This window comes from Stegostoma tigrinum, chromosome 7, assembly GCF_030684315.1.
Source record: "Stegostoma tigrinum isolate sSteTig4 chromosome 7, sSteTig4.hap1, whole genome shotgun sequence".
Classification (NCBI taxonomy): domain Eukaryota; kingdom Metazoa; phylum Chordata; class Chondrichthyes; order Orectolobiformes; family Stegostomatidae; genus Stegostoma; species Stegostoma tigrinum.
Genome location: NC_081360.1, coordinates 44,561,871 through 44,582,580, shown reverse-complemented (window position 1 = coordinate 44,582,580; position 20,710 = coordinate 44,561,871). Strand labels below are relative to the sequence as shown.

The 20,710-nt window shown below is 41.5% G+C and overlaps 1 protein-coding gene across 1 annotated transcript in view; it reads left to right on the top strand.

The window, feature by feature from the left end:
* The window catches only part of osbpl6 (oxysterol binding protein-like 6), a 173,082-nt gene that overhangs the window by 121,412 nt on the left and 30,960 nt on the right, over positions 1–20,710 (top strand). Inside the window, exons 12-15 of the mRNA XM_048535144.2 lie at positions 2,458–2,595; positions 4,282–4,369; positions 12,067–12,320; positions 15,632–15,769. Of these exons, the coding sequence (XP_048391101.1) occupies positions 2,458–2,595; positions 4,282–4,369; positions 12,067–12,320; positions 15,632–15,769 (618 nt within the window). The remainder of the gene's footprint in view (positions 1–2,457; positions 2,596–4,281; positions 4,370–12,066; positions 12,321–15,631; positions 15,770–20,710) is intronic.

The following is a 20,710-nucleotide window of genomic DNA, read 5'->3' as shown; positions in this document are numbered from 1 at the left end:
AATTACTCTTTAAAATTAAAATGTCAGCATTTAAATTGTTTTGCATCTCTACTTCTTGCTCGGCAAATCATGACACTTCGATTTCTTCATTTCCTGATTAATTGAGGCAGTATTGTACAGTGATGGTAATGTAGGGAGACAGCTTTCTACTTTTCAGTTTGATTGAGTATTTTAACTATTGCTGCTGCTGTTTTAATGATTGGATGCCAACTTATGCCTGTCCTTCTGCAGTATTCAGCATTAATGTTTCCCAGTAAAAGTAAGCAGTGAATGCCTTACTGAAATACTGGACTATCTACCCAATATATTAGCACAAAGAACTGCAGATGCTGGAAATCTGAAACAAAGACTGAATGCTGGACAGTCCCACTAGGTCTGGTTGCATGTCTATGGAGAAAACAGCGAAAATGTTTTGAATCCAGTGTCCCTTCATTTAAACATTCTGTCTTTGTTTCAGATCTACCCAATAGACTTCAGGCTACATAGTTAATATAAACTTGCTCCTTGTTAAAAATATTTTTCTACATCTTGGAAGTTAAACTCCAAGATTTAGTATAACCAGTGGACGTTTCTAAAGAATTTGGCTAATGTAGATTGTGTATTAATTTGTGCAGTCGGTGGACTGTAGCTTTATATAATTGTGTTATGGCTATCTGAAAGAATTATAATTTAACACAACATTTCTATATCTGTAAATGGTAAATCATTACGATGATTTGAAGGGAAGAAGAAAATGGAACTTATGGAGTCTCCAGTGTCCCAAGTTGTTTCATCGACATTTTAAGAATATAATCTGTGTAGTTTTTAGGACAACTTGTCTCAACAAGATTTACCAAGCCACAGTTGAGATAAATGACACCTTACTGTTGGGAATGATTTCTTCAGGTAAAGGTAAAGACTAGTATTAAAACACATCTGTTTCAGTTTCTGTTCCAGTTTTGTTTTGGATCTCTCCACTTGTTGAGCATCAGTATTACTTGGCCCTACTGCAAATGGACCTTGCTCCCCTTATAGTTTCAATATCATCCTGGTTTCCAATGTCCAGTTTGACAATGGTAAAGTCAAGGACCCATAATAATGATTTCCCTCATTGTGTGTAGTGGATAATTTATCCCCCGCAAATGATTTTCTTGTCTCGTAGAAGCTAAACTAAAAATTAACTCTTGACCAAGTATAGAACTACATTTTGGCTTACTCTACAGAAAATAGATGTAAACACAATGTTCACAAATTCTATCAACTTGCTACTACGATTCAAGCTGAGCAGTGGTGATCAGTCTCAATGCGCTCGTTTGTGAGATTTCTTAACTACAAATGATATAGTTTTCAGCCTCATAGCAACCTTTTTTTTTAAAGTGACAGTTCTCCACAGGCTACGTCTGCAGAGCGGAGATAACATTAGTAAGTGCTTACTTACAAGGATTAGAATGGATGCATGCCCTGCGTTGTTGTGGGATTCTTCATGGTCGAATATAAATGTTTGCTCTGTGGGTCCTCCTGAAGTTTGGCAATGTTATTCTGCATAAATTTGATTTCATAATGGAAAAGATCAGTTTTGAAATTTAAAAGAATCACTTTAAAACAAAATATGTGATAATAGAAGGAACAAAACAATTTGGCATAAAGGATTGTTTTATGAAAACAACTGAATTTAATAATAATGTACAAATTATAAGTGCTGTGATTTGCTGAGATTGACGATTTTGCTGGTGCTTGATGGTCATTAGCAGAGATGGAGGTGACTATAGTGGGTCTATCTCCTGGCATTGAAAATTCTCTTTCATTGTACCCTGTATTGAATAGCTGACATGGTATTGTTAGTACCTGTAGTCTAAGTGTAATAGGTAGGTGACCTGTTTCTCCTCTCAGAGGTAAGTCAGATGGGAAGATTTTGATCACAGCCTAATTGGTGCCACTCTTTGAAAGTATCACTATTCCATTTCCTATCTCTCAGAAATAATACCTGTGAACTCTCAAATACTTCCCTTTCATGTTTAAATCTGTTCCAGCACATGAACATACAACAGCATATTCATATTCCTAAAGGTACACACACAAGTTGAAAGATACTTCACAATCCTGAAAAACAACCAAAAAGTAACTTGCTTCTAGTGAAATCATTGTTATTGCAATGAATCCTGTTCTCTGGTTATCTTTGCTGTGTTAATCTGGAGACATTTTCTCAAGGCAGCTTCATTGTTGTTTTGTACAAATTTGAATGCAATGATCAAATAATTCGCAGTGTAATTATGTTGGACACTGCTTCAGTAAATGCACTGCTTTGACACAAATTCTACCCACATTGGAGTTGGAATATCAAAATTATAGGCTGTTAATCAAACATGTGCCAAATTAAAATTGCATTCAAAATTAGCTACAAAAGCTAAAGGGCATTCCAAGCCTAGTATGCCTTAATTTAATGATCTTCAAAATTTCTTATTTCACACAAACTTCCAGCCAAGCGGAAAAATTCATGCCAGCATCCCACTATCACAGCAGGTCTGTAATGAGAGTAGGCTCTCCATGTCTGAATCAGTGTCAGAATTCTTCGATGCTCAAGAAGTGCTTCTTTCAGCAAGCTCTTCCGAGAATGAGGTAAGAGAAAATATTACTTTACGTTGAAGGACAAAATTGATTGTGGCAGAGGAAAAGCCAAAGTTTGACAGATATTGGTTTTATGGAGAATTTCAGCCATTCCTTTCAATTATAGAATCTGTGTCCATAATAAATGGAATTAAATACTATCAAACTCACTGGCAGGAATCGGGTGCAAGTCCAGTTTTTTTTACAAAAATATTTAGTTTCCAGACGAAGTCATGGATCCTGACTCCTCCAGAATAAGCACTGAGGGTGGAAGCGGGCAAATGAGGAATGTGTTGGCCTTCAATTGAAAGAGCTCTTTGAGCTGTTTGAAGAGCCTGATAACAGACAGGAAGGGCAATTTTCAAATGTGATTTTAACAGACACGAAATTCAGTGCATGATAGAGCTGTCAGATTCAAGGTGGGGAGAAATGAAAGCGCTTTTTTGCTGCACTGTAAAGTATAGTGACCTGGGGGAGGACCTTGCATTATTTTCTTTCATGTAATTGTATAAGACACTTTTTAAAAACAATATTTAGATTGCTTTCCCCTTGAGGTGCTGTCTGCTTGCCTCAGAATTCCTATCCTCTGAGCTGATTTTGTAGTCACAGTATTTATATGTTTGATCCTGTTAACTTCCTGGTCAATGGTAATCCCCAGAATGTCGATAGTGGGTGTTTCAGAAATGATTGTTATTGAATTGTCAAGGGGTGATGATTAGATCCTCTCCTTGAGATGATTGTTTCTTGGCACCTGTGTAGTGTGAATGTTACCTTCAGTTTATCAGCCCAAGACTAGATTTGTCTGGGTTTTGCTGTGGACTGCTTTGTTAGCACCAGGGGTGGGAGGAAGGGATGGGTGAGAGGAAGAACAAGTTAGGGAAGCAAGAACAGGTTGGGCTGGTTTTGGGATGCAGTGGGTGGAGGGGAAGAGCTGGGCTGGTTGTGTGGTGCAGTGGGGGGAGGGGACAAACTGGGCTGGTTTTGGGATGCGGTGGGGGAAGGGGAGATTTTGAAGCTGGTGAAGTCCACATTGATACCATTGGGCTGCAGGGTTCCCAAGCAGAATATGAGTGGCTGTTCCTGCAACCTTCAGGTGGTGTCATTGTGGCACTGCAGGAGGCCCATGATGGACATGTCATCTAAAGAATGGGAGGGGGAGTGGAAATGGTTTGTGACTGGGATCTAAAGAATCTAAAGAACCACACAACCAGCTCAGCTCTTCCCCTCCACCCACTGCATCCCAAAACCAGTCCAACCTGTCTCTGCTTCCCTAACCTGTTCTTGCTCTCACCCATCCCTTCCTCCCACCCCAAGCCGCACCTCCATCTCCTACCTACTAACCTCATCCCACCTCCTTGACGTGTCCGTCTTCCCTGGACTGACCTATCCCCTCACTACCTCCCCACCTATACTCTCCTCTCCACCTATCTTCTTTTCTCTCCATCTTCGGTCCGCCTCCCCCTCTCTCCCTATTTATTCCAGAACCCACACCCCTTCCCCCTCTCTGATGAAGGGTCTAGGCCCGAAACGTCAGCTTTTGTGCTCCTGAGATGCTGCTGGGCCTGCTGTGTTCATCCAGCCTCACGTTTTATTGTCTTGGATTCTCCAGCATCTGCAGTTCCCATTATCACACCCAAGATGTAACGTTTTTTTATTTTCTTTTACAATAAATCTAATTGTTCTATTTTTAATCCTCAGGGCTCTGATGATGAATCCTATGTTAGTGATGTCAGTGACAATATTTCGGAAGACAATGCCAGTGTTGGAGACACTGTTTCTCGACAATGTATGACCTAAGTCCTATGTTATCATTTTGTCGTGATGGATTATAAAAATATATGAATCTGTACGCAATTTTCTGCGTTTAAATAGATGTCAATGTTTCATCAACAGTTTGTATTCAGGAGCAGAATATGAGTTTAGAACCAAATTTAGGGTATATTTGATGTAAAGGAGGACTGTGACTGAGTACAAGATCGTATTAATACATTTTTGCAGAATGGCCATTTAGATGAAAAAGTGAGCTTCAGTCCACGTACATGAGACATGGTGCATTTTGGAATGAAGTTTAAAGAGAACACATAGGCCTTGAAAGGTAAATGCTTAGATGGGGTAGTAGGACAAGTGCATCTGAGGCTGAGACTTACTTCTCCTGAGGAACAGAAGTGCTACTCTGCTTATTAAGGCATCTCGTAGAGTAATATCACTGTGGGGAAGCTGGAGTTCTACCTGAGTTGGGGTAGGAGGGAACAATCATTGTTCCCCGATTTAAATTCAGCACCTTTGGAGTATTGTGAACCATTCTGCTCTCCATTTAATGAAGAGACTGCAGAAGCAAGTGAGAAATGATTTACCAGCCTAATAGCAAACCTGAGAGATTACACACATGGGGCAAGACTGAATAGGCTGATGCTTCTTTTTTCCAGAAAATAGAAACTGAGGAAGACCTGATTGAGGTCTTTAAGACAATGAGAGAGTTTGATAGAGTATGAGAGAATGATTTTTCTTATGGAAGAGTCAGAACTAGGGATAAGACTATCTATCTGTAATAAATCCTGTAATGAGTTCAGAAGAAACTTCCAGTAGCTGGAGGGTGGTTAAAAAAGGAGTAGTTGAGGCAAACAAGGATAGGTGTATTCAAAGTATGTGAGTTAGGCATATGGGAGGGAAAAGAATAGAAAGGTAGTTTAATGGGCTATGAGAGAGTCTAATGTGAAGCCCAAACGTAAGTCTGCTTCTATTGGAACAATTGATCTGTTCCTCAGTGGTTAGTACTTTTTAAATTATAGCTAATCACCACTACACATATGAAAAGATTCTTTACTTAAGTGTGTTGCACAGAGCAGTAGAGTATAAGTTCTAGCATATCATGAACTGCATTTATGAACGTTCTTTCACCTTCACACGTCATATTCCTGAAATGTCCTCTGACCCATACTGTTGTTTAAAGATCAATTTACTGTTTTAATTTGTTAATCATTTCTACTTTTATATGTAGTTACAGCAGGAGCGATAGCAGGCTCCCATAACTAGAGACCAATTAAATTGATTTAAACTGAAATGATATGGGTCATATTTTAATTGAATTTTAAGGGATTTAGCACATCCTGTATATATTTTAAGTTACTTAATCAATCTAAACTAGCAGCCTCTACTTGAAGAGAGCATTGGAATATTGAGAGATGGCAGGCGATTAACAAAGACTTGGAGCAAAGGGATAGTGAATTAATATCTGAGTCTTCATTTCACTACACGATTTTCTTGTCACGTAAATTAACTTCCAAGCATTTGAAAGATAATTGTGTTGTACTAGAGAATCTCATTAAACTAATTGTAGCAAATTATCCTATTGAGACTGTGGGTATCATTATACTATGCTAGCTACCAGTAAATCCTTATCTCCTGAAATAAGAGACCTCAGATCGATGACCATGCTGAACTGTCCATGATTTAATCATTCTGCATCATGGAATTTTCATGATAAACAGGAATCTTAACACTGGAGGTGTGTTGTTTGTTTTAAGTTTAAAGTGAAGAGAATCTGGGTGTGAGGAAATCCGAGCCAGTAGTGTGGTTTACGTGACCACTTTTACACAAACAGCCACAACGACAACTTGCAGTTGTATAGTGTTCCCCATCTAGGAGTATTTGGCACCTTCGTGGGGGGTACGACCAGCAAGAGGTGGTAATGATGAAATGAGAGCAGGAGTCCTAAAAAGGTATCAATGGATAGAGATTTTTTTTAAGAGAGCTTTCGAGAACAGGAAGAACATGAGAGTGTTGTTTTGGATTTAGTTTGAAAGGATACAAGTGTTGTGGATTGGCACCTACAACGGAGTGAAGGAATGGATAAGCAGCATGTAGAACCTGGAAATTGGAAGGATTAAATTGATTGCTAGGAGCAAGAATAGGACACTGAGCCTTTAAAACATCTACATAAGGACATAGGAGTGGACCATTCAGACCCGTGAGCCCGTTCCAACATGTAATAAGATCATGGCAGATCTGTGGCCTAACTCCATACACCTGCCTTTGGCCCTTAATAGCTCTGCTTAACAAAACTTTATCTGTCTCAGAGTTAAAATTACCGCTTGATCCCGCATCTGCTGCTCTTTTGTGGAAGAGAATTCCAAACATCTATCACCTTTTTGTGTGTAGAAGTGCTTCCTAACATCTCTCCTGAAAGGTCTGGCCCTAATTCTCAAACTGTGCCAGCCAGAGGAAATAATTTATCTTTACCTACTCCATCTTTTCCTGCTAATGTCTTAGACCATTTAACAAGATCACAGTTAATCTTTTATTGCAATTCTGTTTACTTGCCATACCTTCATACTCCTAATTACCTTTGGCTAGGAAAAAAAAGTATTAATCTGACATTTAAAATTAACTATTGAAATAGTATCACTGCTTTATGTGAGAGAGACTCCTTACTTCTACCACCATTTGTGTGAAGAGGTTCTTTGCAGTGTCTCTTTTGTATACACTAGTTCTTATTTTGGACTTCTCCCCCATTCAATAGAAGATGTTTGGCTCAATGCAACCTATTCATTCGTTTAAAAATGATTAATGTCATCACAGTTTGTCTCCTTGGTTAATTTGGCCACAGCAGTCCAAGTACTATGGATTTTTCAGAATTAACATAAGAAAGACCTAAAGGTGATTGATGGAAGAGGTAGCCATGGAGATGGTGTCATTAATGTTGATATCTTCGAGGACATTGAGGCGACATTTGACAGAGTAAAGCAGCCAAGTTTAGACTTTTTGAAATACAGGACGTCCTTTTTATAGGCTATCGGGGTTCTAACAATAAATAACAGATTGACAATTAAGGTAAAAACCAAAAGAACTGTGATGCTGTAAATCAGGAACAAAAACAGAAGTTGCTGGAAAAGCTCAGCAGATTTGGCAGCATCTGTGAAGAAGCATCAGGGTTAACGTTTCAGGTCCAGTGACCCTCAGAACTGATGGTAGCTGAGACAATTAAGATATTTGGGATTGACGAGTCATTGCTTAGTCATCGGAAGCCTTGTTGAAGTCAGGCATTCTGTTGAAGAAATAGATGTAGATTTCATGGAGCAAATCAGTTTGGGAGAGGGATGGAAAATAAACTACAAAGAAAGTGATGAGGAGGGACTAATGTGGGGAGGATTCAGTCATGTAAAGATGGAGGAGATTCTGTTCTGTCTACTGAGAAATTTCTCATATTTTGGCTTACTGTAGCTTCATCAAAATAGCTGACCATCTGCTTATTCAACCAAGTAGAAGACAGTTTGGATTTTATTAATAATATTCCTACTCGACATGGATTTTAATTTCTCATGCAATGGTGATTTTTCAAGTACAGGGAAGAGAATAGATCTGAATTTTAAAATATAATTACTTATGCTTCCCAGCTCCTTGAGGAATATTCTTCAATACATAAACTATAGGTGATTATGAACTGTTGTTTAATAAAACTATGTTCCAGTTAATATCTAATTGCCATATTAACATTGATTCCTTCTCAGGTCTAAGCATCATATATATCCACTGATAATGGATCACAAATATTTTGATATGGTTATGAGCATTTTTACTTACTTTTTATAAATAAGAGGAAATCTTTGAAGCACATGACCCATAAATTAATTGAAGTAGTTGTCTTTTCAAACAGTTACTGAAGCTTACCAATGTGCATTCTTCCTTTGTTACTGGGGAGGGTATAATGTTCTCTGAGCTCTACGTTCATGGCCATGATCACCTATAATTTTAAAAAGTCACTGAAATAAGCAGGTGTCACAACTTTTATAAAATTCCATTGTGTGGTAGATTGCAGATTACTGAGCAGCTGGGCCTGTATGTACCTTGGGGGAAACAGTGCTCTCCTCCCTCTGCCCCCTCTACTGACATTGTTTCAACACCATCCCGCCTTGCGCATCCCATTCTACGTTTTGCTGCCCATCCCATTCTCAGTTCTCCCTCTCCTGTCCAACACCTTATTTGATCTCCCTGTCCTGGTCATTACCATTATTCATTATCCCACTCCTTGCCCATCCCATCCACCATTTTCCTTGTCCTCCCCATCCCATTCTCCATCTTTTCACACCACATATACGAACTGATAGTTCTTTCTGCTAAATATACGAGTAAACGAATTACAAATCCTGCAGAGGGGAGGCACGGAGCTTTCAAATTTGAAATTGGATTTTAAACACCTTTAAAATCGATTCATCTCGCCAGACAATGGGAAAAAAAACTCACTGGGTCTGGCTTCCTAGTTTCAGTGAATCTGTGGTTCCCATGCTGATACATGTGGCTCAGTCATTGCTAATGCCACATGCTTATTATCAATTTTTCATCTATGTGATGAACAACCACATCTGTGTAATGAATCCAGCCATCAATTGACATCAGCTTCTTGTTTTGTAAATCCAATGAATAACTTCACCTCAGACTGCGTGTTATTCTGATCATGATGGGCTGTACCCCGTATATTTGTGACTTTGATTTGCTTCGGACTTGCCTGGACCATTTGGCTCCAGGTTCTGTCATGGGCCATTGAAAGCCCCTGAATGAGGAACAACCTTGAGCCCTGATATATTGCCTCCCCTGGATTCCAAGATGGTGTGTAGACCCTGTCACTTGTATTCAGCTGGGGTTCAACCCTCTGACCCAGTGCCAAGAATTATTCCCATTCTCTTCCCCCCCTCCCAGAACCCTTGTCTGGTGACTCTAGAATACCCTAAACTTCTAGGTCTAGATTAGATTAGATTCCCTACAGTGTGGAAACAGGCCATGCGGCCCAACAAGTCCACACCGCCCCTTGAAGCATCCCACCCAGACCCATTCACCTATAATCCTCACACCCCTGCACACTACAGGCAATTTAGCATGGCCAATCCACCTAGCCTGCACATCTTTGGACTGTGGGAGGAAACCAGAGCACCCGGAGGAAACCCACGCAGACACGGGGAGAATGTGCAAACTTTGCACAGACAGTTACCCGAGGCTGGAATCGAACCCGGGTCCCTGGAGCTGTGAGGCTGCACTGAGCCACCGTTCCGCCCATCTGTCTAGGAGGATGGGAACTGACAAAGCCGTTGAAGTATATAAATATGAAAGAACTTAAGCAAGGAATTAAAGGGCTAAAAAGGGTCATGAAAAGTCATTAGCAAATAGAATTAAGGAGAATCCCAAGGCTTTTTATACATATGTGAAAAGTAACAGGGTAGCTACAGAAAGGATTGGTCCACTCAAGGACAAGGGAGGGAATCTGTGTGTGGAACCAGAAAAGGAGGTAAGGTCCTAATCAGATATTTTGTATGGATATTCACCAAAGAGAAGGAATTGGTGGAGGATGATCTCAGGGCAGGTAGTGTTGAGTTTCTAAGCCATGTTGCCAGTAAAAAGGATGAGATCTGTGCATCTTAAAAAAAAAAATTAAGATGGATAAGTCCCTGGGTCCTGATGGGATCTATCCCAGAATATTGGGGGAGGCAAGAGAACAAATTGCTGGAGCATTGATAGACATCTCTATATCCTCTTTGGCCATACGTGAGGTCCCAGAGGACTGGAGAATAGCCAATGCTGTTCCACTGTTCAAAAAGGGTAACAGGTATAATCCTGGAAATTACAGGCCTGTGAGCCTCTCGCCATTGATAAGGAAATTGTTGGAAAAGATTCCAAGGGACGTGAGCTATACAATTTAGAAGCAAGTAGACATATTAGTGAGAGACAAGATAGTTTTGTGCAGGGGAGGCCGTGCCTTACTAACTTGATCAGGTTTTTTGAGGAGGTGATGAAGCTGACTGATGAGGGAAAAGCAGTTGATGCTGTCTACATAGACTTCAGTAGAGCCTTTGACCAGATCTGTAATGGCAGACTGGTAAAAAAGGTAAAGTCACATGGTATCAGGAGTAAGCTGGCAAGATGGATACAGATAACAAAGTGTGGAGCTGGATGAACACCGCAGGCCAAGCAGCATCTTAGGAGCACAAAAGCTGACGTTTCAGGCCTAGACCCTTCATCAGAAGGATGGATACAGAACTGGTTTAATCATAGGAGACAGAGGGTAGCAAGTATGCTTTTGGGAATGGATGGCTGTAACTAGTGGTGTTCCACAGGCATCAGTGATGGGACTTCTGTTCATGATCCACATAAATGACTTGAAGGAAAACATAGCTGATCTAATTAGTAGGTTTTCAGATGATATAAAGATTGGTGGAGGTGCGGATAGTGAGGAGGATTGTCGGAGAATACAACTGGATATAGATTGCTTGGAGGCATGGGCAGAGAAATGGCAGAAGGAGTTTAATCTGGACAAATGTGACGCATTATGGAAGGTCAAGAACTGGTGGAAATTATACAGTGAGTGGCAGGACTCTTAGGAGTATTGATATGCAGAGGAATCTGGGCCACTAAAGGTGGCAGCGCAGGTAGATAAGATAGTGAAAAAGGCCTATGGCATATTTGTCTTCATTGGACGGGCCATCAAGTATAAGGATACACAAGTTATGTCGCAACTTTATAGAACTTTAGTTAGGCCACACTTGGAATATTGCATACAGTTCTGGTTATCAAACTACCAGAAGGATGTGGATGCTTTGGAGAGGGTACCAAAAAGGTTTACCAGGATGTTGCTTGGTGCAGGGGATTTTAGCTGAGGAAAAGTTGCATTTACTGGGTTTGGTTTCACTGGAACACAGGAGGTTTAGGGGTGAACTGAAAGGCCTTGAGAGTGCGAATAGCATGGGTAGAGTGGAAAGTGTCAGGCTTTTTCCCAGGGTGGAGAGATCAATTACTAGGGGGCACAGATTCGAGGTGCACGGCCAGAGGAAGTTTAAACAAGATGTGCGAGTCACACTTTTCACACAGAGGGTAGTGAGTGCCTGGTACATGCTGCCAGAGAAGGTGGTAGAAGCAAACACAATAGCAGCTTTCAAGAAGTGTCTGGATGAATACATGAATAGAGAAGGAATAGATGGATACGGATCCAATAAGTGAAGACAGTTTTAAAATGGAAGGGCAGAATGTGTCGGTGCAGGCTTGGAGGGCCAAACAGCCTGTTCCTGTGCTGTGTTGCTCTGCATCACCACCTGTGCTGATGCTCTAAGGCCTTGTCTGGCTCCTGTCCTGCTTGCTGTACGCTGCTCACTTCTGGACTTACCTCTGCTCTCCCAGCTCCTGTAGCACAACTCAAGGTCACTATACCCTCCGTCACTGACTCCTTCTGTCTTTCTGTTACCAATTCCTGCTCTCCCAATCACAATGCACTTGATCCTGCTTCCTCCAAAGTGGCTGGAGCTGTTGCCATTGGTTTTGGTAATCATTCCCCCTCCCCTAGTTTGAGCTCCCTGTAAGCAGCCTCTATATTTCAATACGCGGCATTTTGAAGGAACATTGCTAATGCAAGTCTTGATTTGCTACCTTATTCATAGGAAACCCATGTTAGATACCCGTAACATTAAGGAAATGCTACTTAATGTTTAACTCATCTTGTTACAGTATCTAATGACGAGCTCAGTAGTGGTGCATTTCAAAATGGTAGGCGTACGTGTCTCCCAGCGCCATCTCCTGATACCAGTAGCATCAATCTGTGGAACATTTTGAGAAATAACATCGGAAAAGATCTGTCCAAGGTCTCCATGCCGGTTGAGCTTAATGAACCCCTCAATACTCTACAGCATCTGTGTGAAGAATTGGAATATTCTGAATTGTTAGACAAGGCGGCTGAAACAGATGATCCATATGACCGAATGGTAATCTTTTTGCTTTGTAGTTGAATGTTATTGTTTATTTAAACATTTTAGTGTTGGCTCTGATCCGTTTCTCCTGTTAGAGATCAATCCTTGCAAAGTTTGGTTGTTGCTGCCAATGTTCCAAATGTACTTTATGTTCATCATTGCTTGGAGGGTTTATGTTTTGAAGACTTTTGTGGAAAGCGGAGTTGATTTCAGGTCTTGTGGATGTACCTGAAGTCATTTCTTTAAAAGCTCACTATAGAATTGGAAATTTTTGTTTCAAACCAAGGCTTCCGAGACATTGCAGGACTGTCATAACAAAGTGTGGAGCTGAATGAACACAGCAGGCCCAGCAGCATCCCAGGAGCACAAAAGCTGACGTTTCGGGCCTAGACCCTTCATCAGAAAAGAGGGATGGGGAGAGGATTCTGAAATAAATAGGGAGAGAGGGGGAGGTGGATAGAAGATGGATAGAGGAAAAGATAGGTGGAGAGGAGACAGACAGGTCAAAGAGACAGGATGGAGCCTGTAGGTGGGGAGGTAGGGAGAGAATAGGTCAGTCCAGGGAGGATGGACAGGTCAAGGGGGCGGGATGAGGTTAGTAGGAAGGAAATGGAGCTGCAGCTTGAGGTGGGAGGAGGGCATAGGTGAGAGGGAGAACAGGTTAGGGAGGCGGGAACCAGGTCTCGACCAGTGCGGGGGCGACGTTGCGGTCGTCTGACACTTCCACCATCTACAATCTGACCCCAGCACCAAAGACATTTTTTCCATCCCCACTCTTGTCTGCTTTCCGGAGAGACCACTTTCTACGGGACTCCCTTGTCCACTCCACACTCCCCTCCAACCCCACCACACCCGGCACCTTCCCCTGCAACCGCAGGAAGTGCTACACCTGCCCCCACACCACCTCCCTCACCCCCATCCCAGGCCCCAAGAAGACTTTCCACATCAAGCAGACGTTCACCTGCACATCTGCCAATGTGGTATACTGCATCCACTACCCGGTATGGCCTCCTCTACATCAGGGAAACCAAGCAGAGTCTTGGGGACAGCTTTGCAGAAACCTACGCTCAGTTCGCAATAAACAACTGCACCTCCCAGTCGCAAACCATATCAACTCCCTCTCCCATTCCTTAGATGACATGTCCATCCTGGGCCTCCTTCAGTGCCACAGCGATGCCACTCAAAGGTTGCAGGAACAGCAACTCGTATTATGCTTGGGAACCCTGCAGCCCGATGGTATCAATGTGGATTTCACAAGCTTCAAAATCTCCCCTCCCCCTACTGCATCCCAAAACCAGCCCAGCTCGTCCCAGCCTCCCTAACCTGTTCTTCCTCTCACCTATCCCCTCCTCCCACCTCAAGCCGCACCCTCATTTCCTTCCTACTAACCTCATCTCACCCCCTTGACCTGTCCGTCCTCCCCGGACTGACCTATCCCCTCCCTGCCTCCCCATCTACCCTCATCTCCCCAGGCTCCATCCCCACCCCTTTGACCTGTCTGTCTCCTCTCCAGCTATCTTCTCCTCTATCCATCTTCGGTCCGCCTCCCCCCCTCTCCCTATTTGTTTCGGAACCCTCTCCCCCTCCCCCTTTTCTGAAGAAGGGCCTAGGCCCGAAACGTCAGCTTTTGTGCTCCTAAGATGCTGCTTGGCCTGCTGTGTTCATCCAGCTCCACACCGTGTTATCTCGGATTCTGCAGCATCTGCAGTTGCCATATTCGCAGGACTGTGATAACTACTTGCTTTTGTGTAGATCTCGCTGTTGCTGTTTTTTAAGAATAACTGACTCAGAAGAATGTGTTTTTTTTTCCCTGATTCAGTTGAACGAAAGCCTGCTGAGAAATGGCTGAATTAGAAGCAATCAAATGCTAAGCACAAGCTGAGATGGAGGAAAGTTTGCTGTGAACAAGTTACCAAACAGACCTCTCCCATTGTTGAAAAGAAAACCCTCCATGTCAATTCAGGGTCGACTTTTTTTTTGTTCTTTTGAAAGTGTGATTGACAGAATATCTCAAGATTCTATTTCCTGAGCAAGCTGCTGATTCCTCAGAGACAATTATTAACCTGACCACGTGTGTGAAAACATAAAAGTATTACAGAACATCCGACATTCTAGCTTTTTGTTTTCAAAAATAATCCATTGCTGGAAAGAAAACACATTGAAGAGAAAGTGTGAAGCTACATGAACACAGCAGGCCAAGCAGCATCTCAGGAGCACAAAAGCTGATGTTTCGGGCCTAGACCCTTCATCAGAGGGGGATGCCACAGTCACATCACCTTCCTCAGCACCTGCCAATGGAACCAGATCATCCCCACTGGACTCCCTAACCTGTTCTTCCTCTCACCCATCCCTTTCTCCCACCCCAAGCAGCACCTCCGTTTCCTACCTACTAACCTCATCCCACCTCCTTGATCTGTCCGTCTTCCCTGGACTGACCTATCCCCTCCCTACCTCCCCACCTATACTCTCCTTTCCACCTATCTTCTTTTCTCTCCATCTTCGGTCCGCCTCCCCCTCTCTCCCTATTTACTCCAGAACCCTCACCCCATCCCCCTCTCTGATGAAGGGCCTAGGCCCGAAACGTCAGCTTTTGTGCTCCTGAGATGCTGCTGGGCCTGCTGTGTTCATGCAGCTTCACGCTTTATTATCTTGGATTCTCCAGCATCTGCAGTTCCCATTAACTTTGAAGAGAAATCTGTTTTTCTTTCTCCCCACACTGCCTGAGGCATGTATGAGTTTTGGGGATATTTGCAGGAACGAACATTTATACTTCTGACAGTGCATGTGAGACAATTATTGCATTTTATTGAATAAATTTTATTTTGATAATAGCCCATCATTGCCTTTATTAAGAAATCTTACTTTTTTGTTTAAGACCTGATTGTCCTAAGGTTATTTATTGGTTCTGTTCACAATGGGGAAAAAGTATTTTTATTTTGTGTTGTGAGCTGTTGATTAGTGGCAATAGTGATGATGCACTCCCTCAAACTAACCCAGCATTGACAAAATGATTGTCGTGTTACCTTTGCTATTGTTGAACTTGCACCATCACAAGATGCATTCCAATACTAGAAATTTAAATTATAATTTATTTGAATACAGGTTGGGAAATTAAATGCAATATTTTCTTTCAATGTGTCAATAGAACTAAAGTCTTAAATGTATTATTCACTTTCCGTGTTGGCTTATTTGACCTGAGTAACTTTGCTTAAAAAATATAGACTGAAATAATATCGAGAAACAATGGTCATTTGTGTAAATTTAAGTATTATATTTTTCCTTTTCCCAACCTTATCTATTTCCATCTTTTTGTCCTAAATTTTTAGGTTATGATTGCTACATTTGCAGTTTCAGGATATGCTACAACATATTACAGAGCTACATTTAAGCCCTTTAATCCAGTGCTTGGAGAGACATACGAATGTATTCGAGAAGACAAGGGATTCCGGTTTTTTGCAGAGCAGGTATGATATATATTCTAATTGATCGCTATATAAAGGGCAATTGAAATCAAAGGAAAAAATTCTCTTTTTTATTTTTAGTTAGTCTACTTTGCTTTTAAATTACCACAAATAGCTTTTAAATTACATTGTAAAAGTGAAAAAAAATTATCCTAGAGCAGTTTCTACTGACTTGTCATTTTGCATTTGCACATTCATTGATCTTAGTAGGATAGTAAATTGGCGCAACATCATGGGTCAGATGGCCTGTACTGTGCTATACTGTACTATGTTCTACGTGAATGCATCATGAATAAAATATAACCATGTTATCCATTGAAAGTTGTAATCTACAATATATGAATGCGAAGTCGATTAAAATTTTATTGTTAAACTCAAAAAATTACACCCACAAGGGTTGAAATTCATCTGACGGGAGCAAAATTGATACTGGATGTGCAACCCAAACAAGAAGCCTAAAGCAGGCCAGACATGGTCAAATGTTATCACGATGCCACCTCTCCTCTGTGTTTACCTGTGGTTTGGATCAAGGCTGTAAGAGGTGGCTCAGTGGTTAGCACTGCAGCCTCAGCGCCAGGGGCCCGGGTTCGATTCCAGCCTCGGGTAACTGTCTGTGTGGTGTTTGCACATTCTCCCCGTGTCTGTGTGGGTTTCCTCCGGGTGCTCCGGTTTCCTCCCACAGTCCAAAGATGTGTGGGCTAGATGGATTGGCCATGCTAAATTGCCCATAGTGTTCAGGGGAATGTGGGTTATAGGGGAATGGGTCTGGGTGGGATGCTCCAAGGGGCAGTGTGGACTTGTTGGGCCGAAGGGCCTGTTTCCACACTGTAGGGAATCTAATCTAATCTAATCAAACTGCACTCTGAAAGATTAAAGGCCGAGTGATTCTGGCAGGACCTGAACTGAAGGATCTTGAGATTGGAGGTTCCTCAATGGCATTGTTAATTCCCATTCCAAAGTTTCACTGTTATTTCATGGGAGTGCTAAAGTGGTAATTGGCTGCTGAGGTTTATCTTGTCTTTGCTAGGATTTTGGACATTTTTTTCATTATGCTGGATAGGTGCAGTTACCTATGTTGCACTGAATGATTCGGCTATGCAGCCAACTAGAAATAACTTCAGAGGCAGGCGTCCTGTCACCATGTCACGCTTTACCTATACATGGAGAGTCCTTGACACTGATCCAGCTCTTGGAGTGAACAGAACCTTTGACACTACTGTTTATATCTGTTAGCCAGGGCTCCCTGATTGGACCAAGTTAACAGCCCTAATCAGAGCACTCATATTCTATGGGTCCACCTGGATAATCTCATTACAATCACTAAAATAGCCTCATTGTGTTTGTTACACTCACCACGAAAGCCATGTGGACTCAACTAGATTGACATCTATGATGGTGGCAACTTTAGGATGAAACAAAAAAAAATTAACACAAAGATCATTTAACAGGTCAAGTTTGTTCCTTGAATTGAGTTTGGGATTTTCACTGAAACACACAATTGTTATGGTGCAGGAGGAGGCCATTCAGCTCTCTGAAAGTCTTGACTTGAGTCAAACTCCTGCTTTTTCCCAATAACACTGCATATTGTTTCTATTGAAATAACCATCCAATATCCTTCTGAATGCCTCAATGGAATCTGCCTCCATTACACTTCCAGGAATGCATTCCAGACTGGATCATTCACTGTGTAATAAAATATTTCTTATTGGCAATTGCTGTTTCACAAAACACTTAAAAACTGTGCCCTATGGTATTCAATCTTTTATCAGCAGGAGCAGTTGCTCTTCATCTGCACTGTACCGAACCTCACAATTTTGAAAATTTGTATCAAATCTCCCCTTGCCTTCTGTCCAAGTGAGTAGTTCCAACTTCTCCAATCCATTCTCATAGCTCAAGTTTCTATTCAAGGAATCATTCTTGTCTTCTGCTCTTTCTCCAGTGCCTTCACAGCCATCTTAAAGTGCGCCATTTCAAAACAGAAAACACCAGCTGAGGTCTAACTGGTAACATACATAGATTTAGTAAAACCTACCGTACTCTGTACCTCTATTGGTGAAGCCTAGAATGCTGCATGCTTGTTTTATTTTTAACAATGGTCTCTATCTGACCTGCCACTGTATGTGTGTACCTAGGCTTCTCTGCCTTCAAATACCGTTTAGAATAGCACCCCTTATTTTATATTGTCCCTCCATGTTCTTTTTACCAAAATGCATCTCCTCACATTTCTCTGCATTGAACTTCATCTGCCCATTCAATCAACTTGTCGATATCCTGTTTAAGTTCTCCTTGGTTTATAATTCTCCCAAGCTTTGTGTTATCCACAAACTTTGAAATTGTCCCCAGCACACCAAGGTCTAGATAAGCATGGGTTGCAGTAGCAATTTCCAGAGAAATTCACTACAAACCTTCCTCCAGTCTGAAAAATACCCATTAACCATCAGTCTGTCTCCCATCACTTAGTTCATTATGCATCTGTGTTGCTAATGGCTGACGTACTTCACATCCCGCTGACAACATCCCTCTCTGTTACCTCTTCAAAAATCTGCAGCAAGTCAGACACAATTTTCTGTTCACAAATCCGTGCTGCCTCTTCCAAATTAACCTGCCTTTTTAAGGCCATTAATTTATTCTGAATAATTGTTTCTGAAGTTTCTCTACCACTGAAGTTAAACTGACTTTTATGTAATTACTAAGTCATTCACTACAAAATCTTTTCAACAATTGCGTAAAGATTTTAATTCTCTCGTCCCCTGGCACTGCACCCAAATCTGTGAAAGATTGAAAAATTGTTGCCAGTGTCTCTGCAGTGTCCACTATCATTTCCTTGGCCTGGGCAGCATCTGTGTCATAGGTAATTAATTTGTTTTATTTCATTTCATTTCATTTCATTTTATCTGTTTGTTCATTTGTTAGTTTATTTAAAGTACTTATTTTAACACCTCAGCCTTATTGTGTAAATGCCTTTTTGGTCCCAAATCAGCTCCATTCCTCCTTTTACTACCCTTTCACAATCAATGTGCTTATGGGAGACTTTGGAATTCCCTTTCATGTTAGCTGCCAGGTTTTTTATTCCATAACCCTTTGCTACTTGTGCTTGCTTTTTCATCTCCTTCAGAACCTTCCGTATTCAGCTTGGGTTTTGAATTGTATTTACTACATGATGCCTATTATACACACATACTCTTTCTTCTTTAACTTAATTTAATCTAGCTAACTCTATCTCCTTTGATAACCAGAGACCTCTAGGTTTGTTTATGCTGTATTTCCCTTTTGACAGAAGATACCTTGACAATGCCTGAACCATCTCCTGTTTGAATAAAAAGCTACTGATTTTACCCACCAGCCTTTGGTTCCAGTCTATCTGACTCAGCTTTGTTCCTGTTCTACTGAAGTCTGCTATCCATAATTTGAGTATTGTTATGATGGATTGGCCAATGTCATATTCCAACATCATCCTGAACCTTATGATGCAGTGGTTGTGTCACCACATGTTCCACTGTCACTTGATCTACTTGGCCTACATCATTCCCAAAATCCAGGTCTAGCAGTGCTTAATTTCTTGTTGGACTGGACCGACAGCTGTTGGAGGTTCTTCTGAGCACAATCTAGAATCATCTGTCTTTCACTGCTTCTTAAACTACCACTGCCTTTGTCAATATACAGACAACTAAGGTCCTTGTGATGTTTATATGTCTCTATACTTACCTTGAAGATTTGTTGCTCTATGTTTTTCTGGAATAATAATGAGAAACAGATCTGCAAGGAAATTGCCCAGTGGTCTATATATTACACAGAGCAATGTATTTGCATGCTTCTGATACCTTAGCTTTAGCCATATCGATTCTGTCCTTGATCCCTCTGCAGCATTTTCTTCACAATGCTCTCTCTCAACAAAATACCCAACCTCCTCCTTCCCCTTCCTACCTTTTCTGAATCTTTGTAACAAGGAAAAATTAAAATCTTTCAGCTAGATCACTGCTGTCACCATAATTTCATAATGCCATGTGGCAGTCTGTATCTGTAACTCACCAATCTTATTAATTGTAGCATCTGCACTTACATACAGTGTAACCCTGATTTAGACTTCAGGGATCTGTGGACAAGCAGCCCAAGATCCCCCCCCTCCCCGTGAGCTTCTTGGTGTCCTGCCAGTCTTGAGTGCCCCCCATGTCTTGTTACTACTTCCACAATGCAATCACCTCACACTTTCCAGCATTAAGTTCCATCTACTGTTGATCTGCATGTCTGACCAGCCTGTTTATTACCTTCCTTTAAACTAAGACCTTCTTCCTCACTATTAACCACCTAAAGCAATAGACATGACAACTTGGTTGGTACACATTCAATTCTTTTTCTGTATTGCAGTGCTATCTGCCCCTGCCAGCATGTTGTGCACCCTGTGTATTTCTATCTGATGCTCTCTCCTGGTTCTGTCACCCCTGCTGAATTAGTTCTGTTCAGGAGCTGCCACTTCCTACTAATTGCGTAAATGTCCGACACTGTTCTTGACTGCATGTGGTACAGCTACAGAGCTGCTGTTGTATACACATACAGCTGTTACCTCTCTTGAACCAGGTTGATCCTCCAGTATAATATGGTGGACAAGCGAGGGATAAGATGTTCCACAAAGTTGTAGGTCTATAAAAATCATCTGGAATTGACAGAACATAGCACCTCACTACTTATGCCTCTGCTTTTAGTGATACCCGTCACAATGGAGAATACAATCACTGAGAAGATCAACCAGGTCCTGGTTTAGCAACTGTATCCTTTAGGAGTTGGCCAGCTCTGTCAGAAGTGGTACTGACTGGTGAGCCATTCTTCATGCTCGGGATTAAAGTACAGAGTACAGATTAGAGTACAGTTTGTGCTCATGCTTCCCTTTAGTGCTGTCTCCAAGTGGAGCTCAATGAGAGAAAAATTGATTTATTAGTTGTAGGCTAG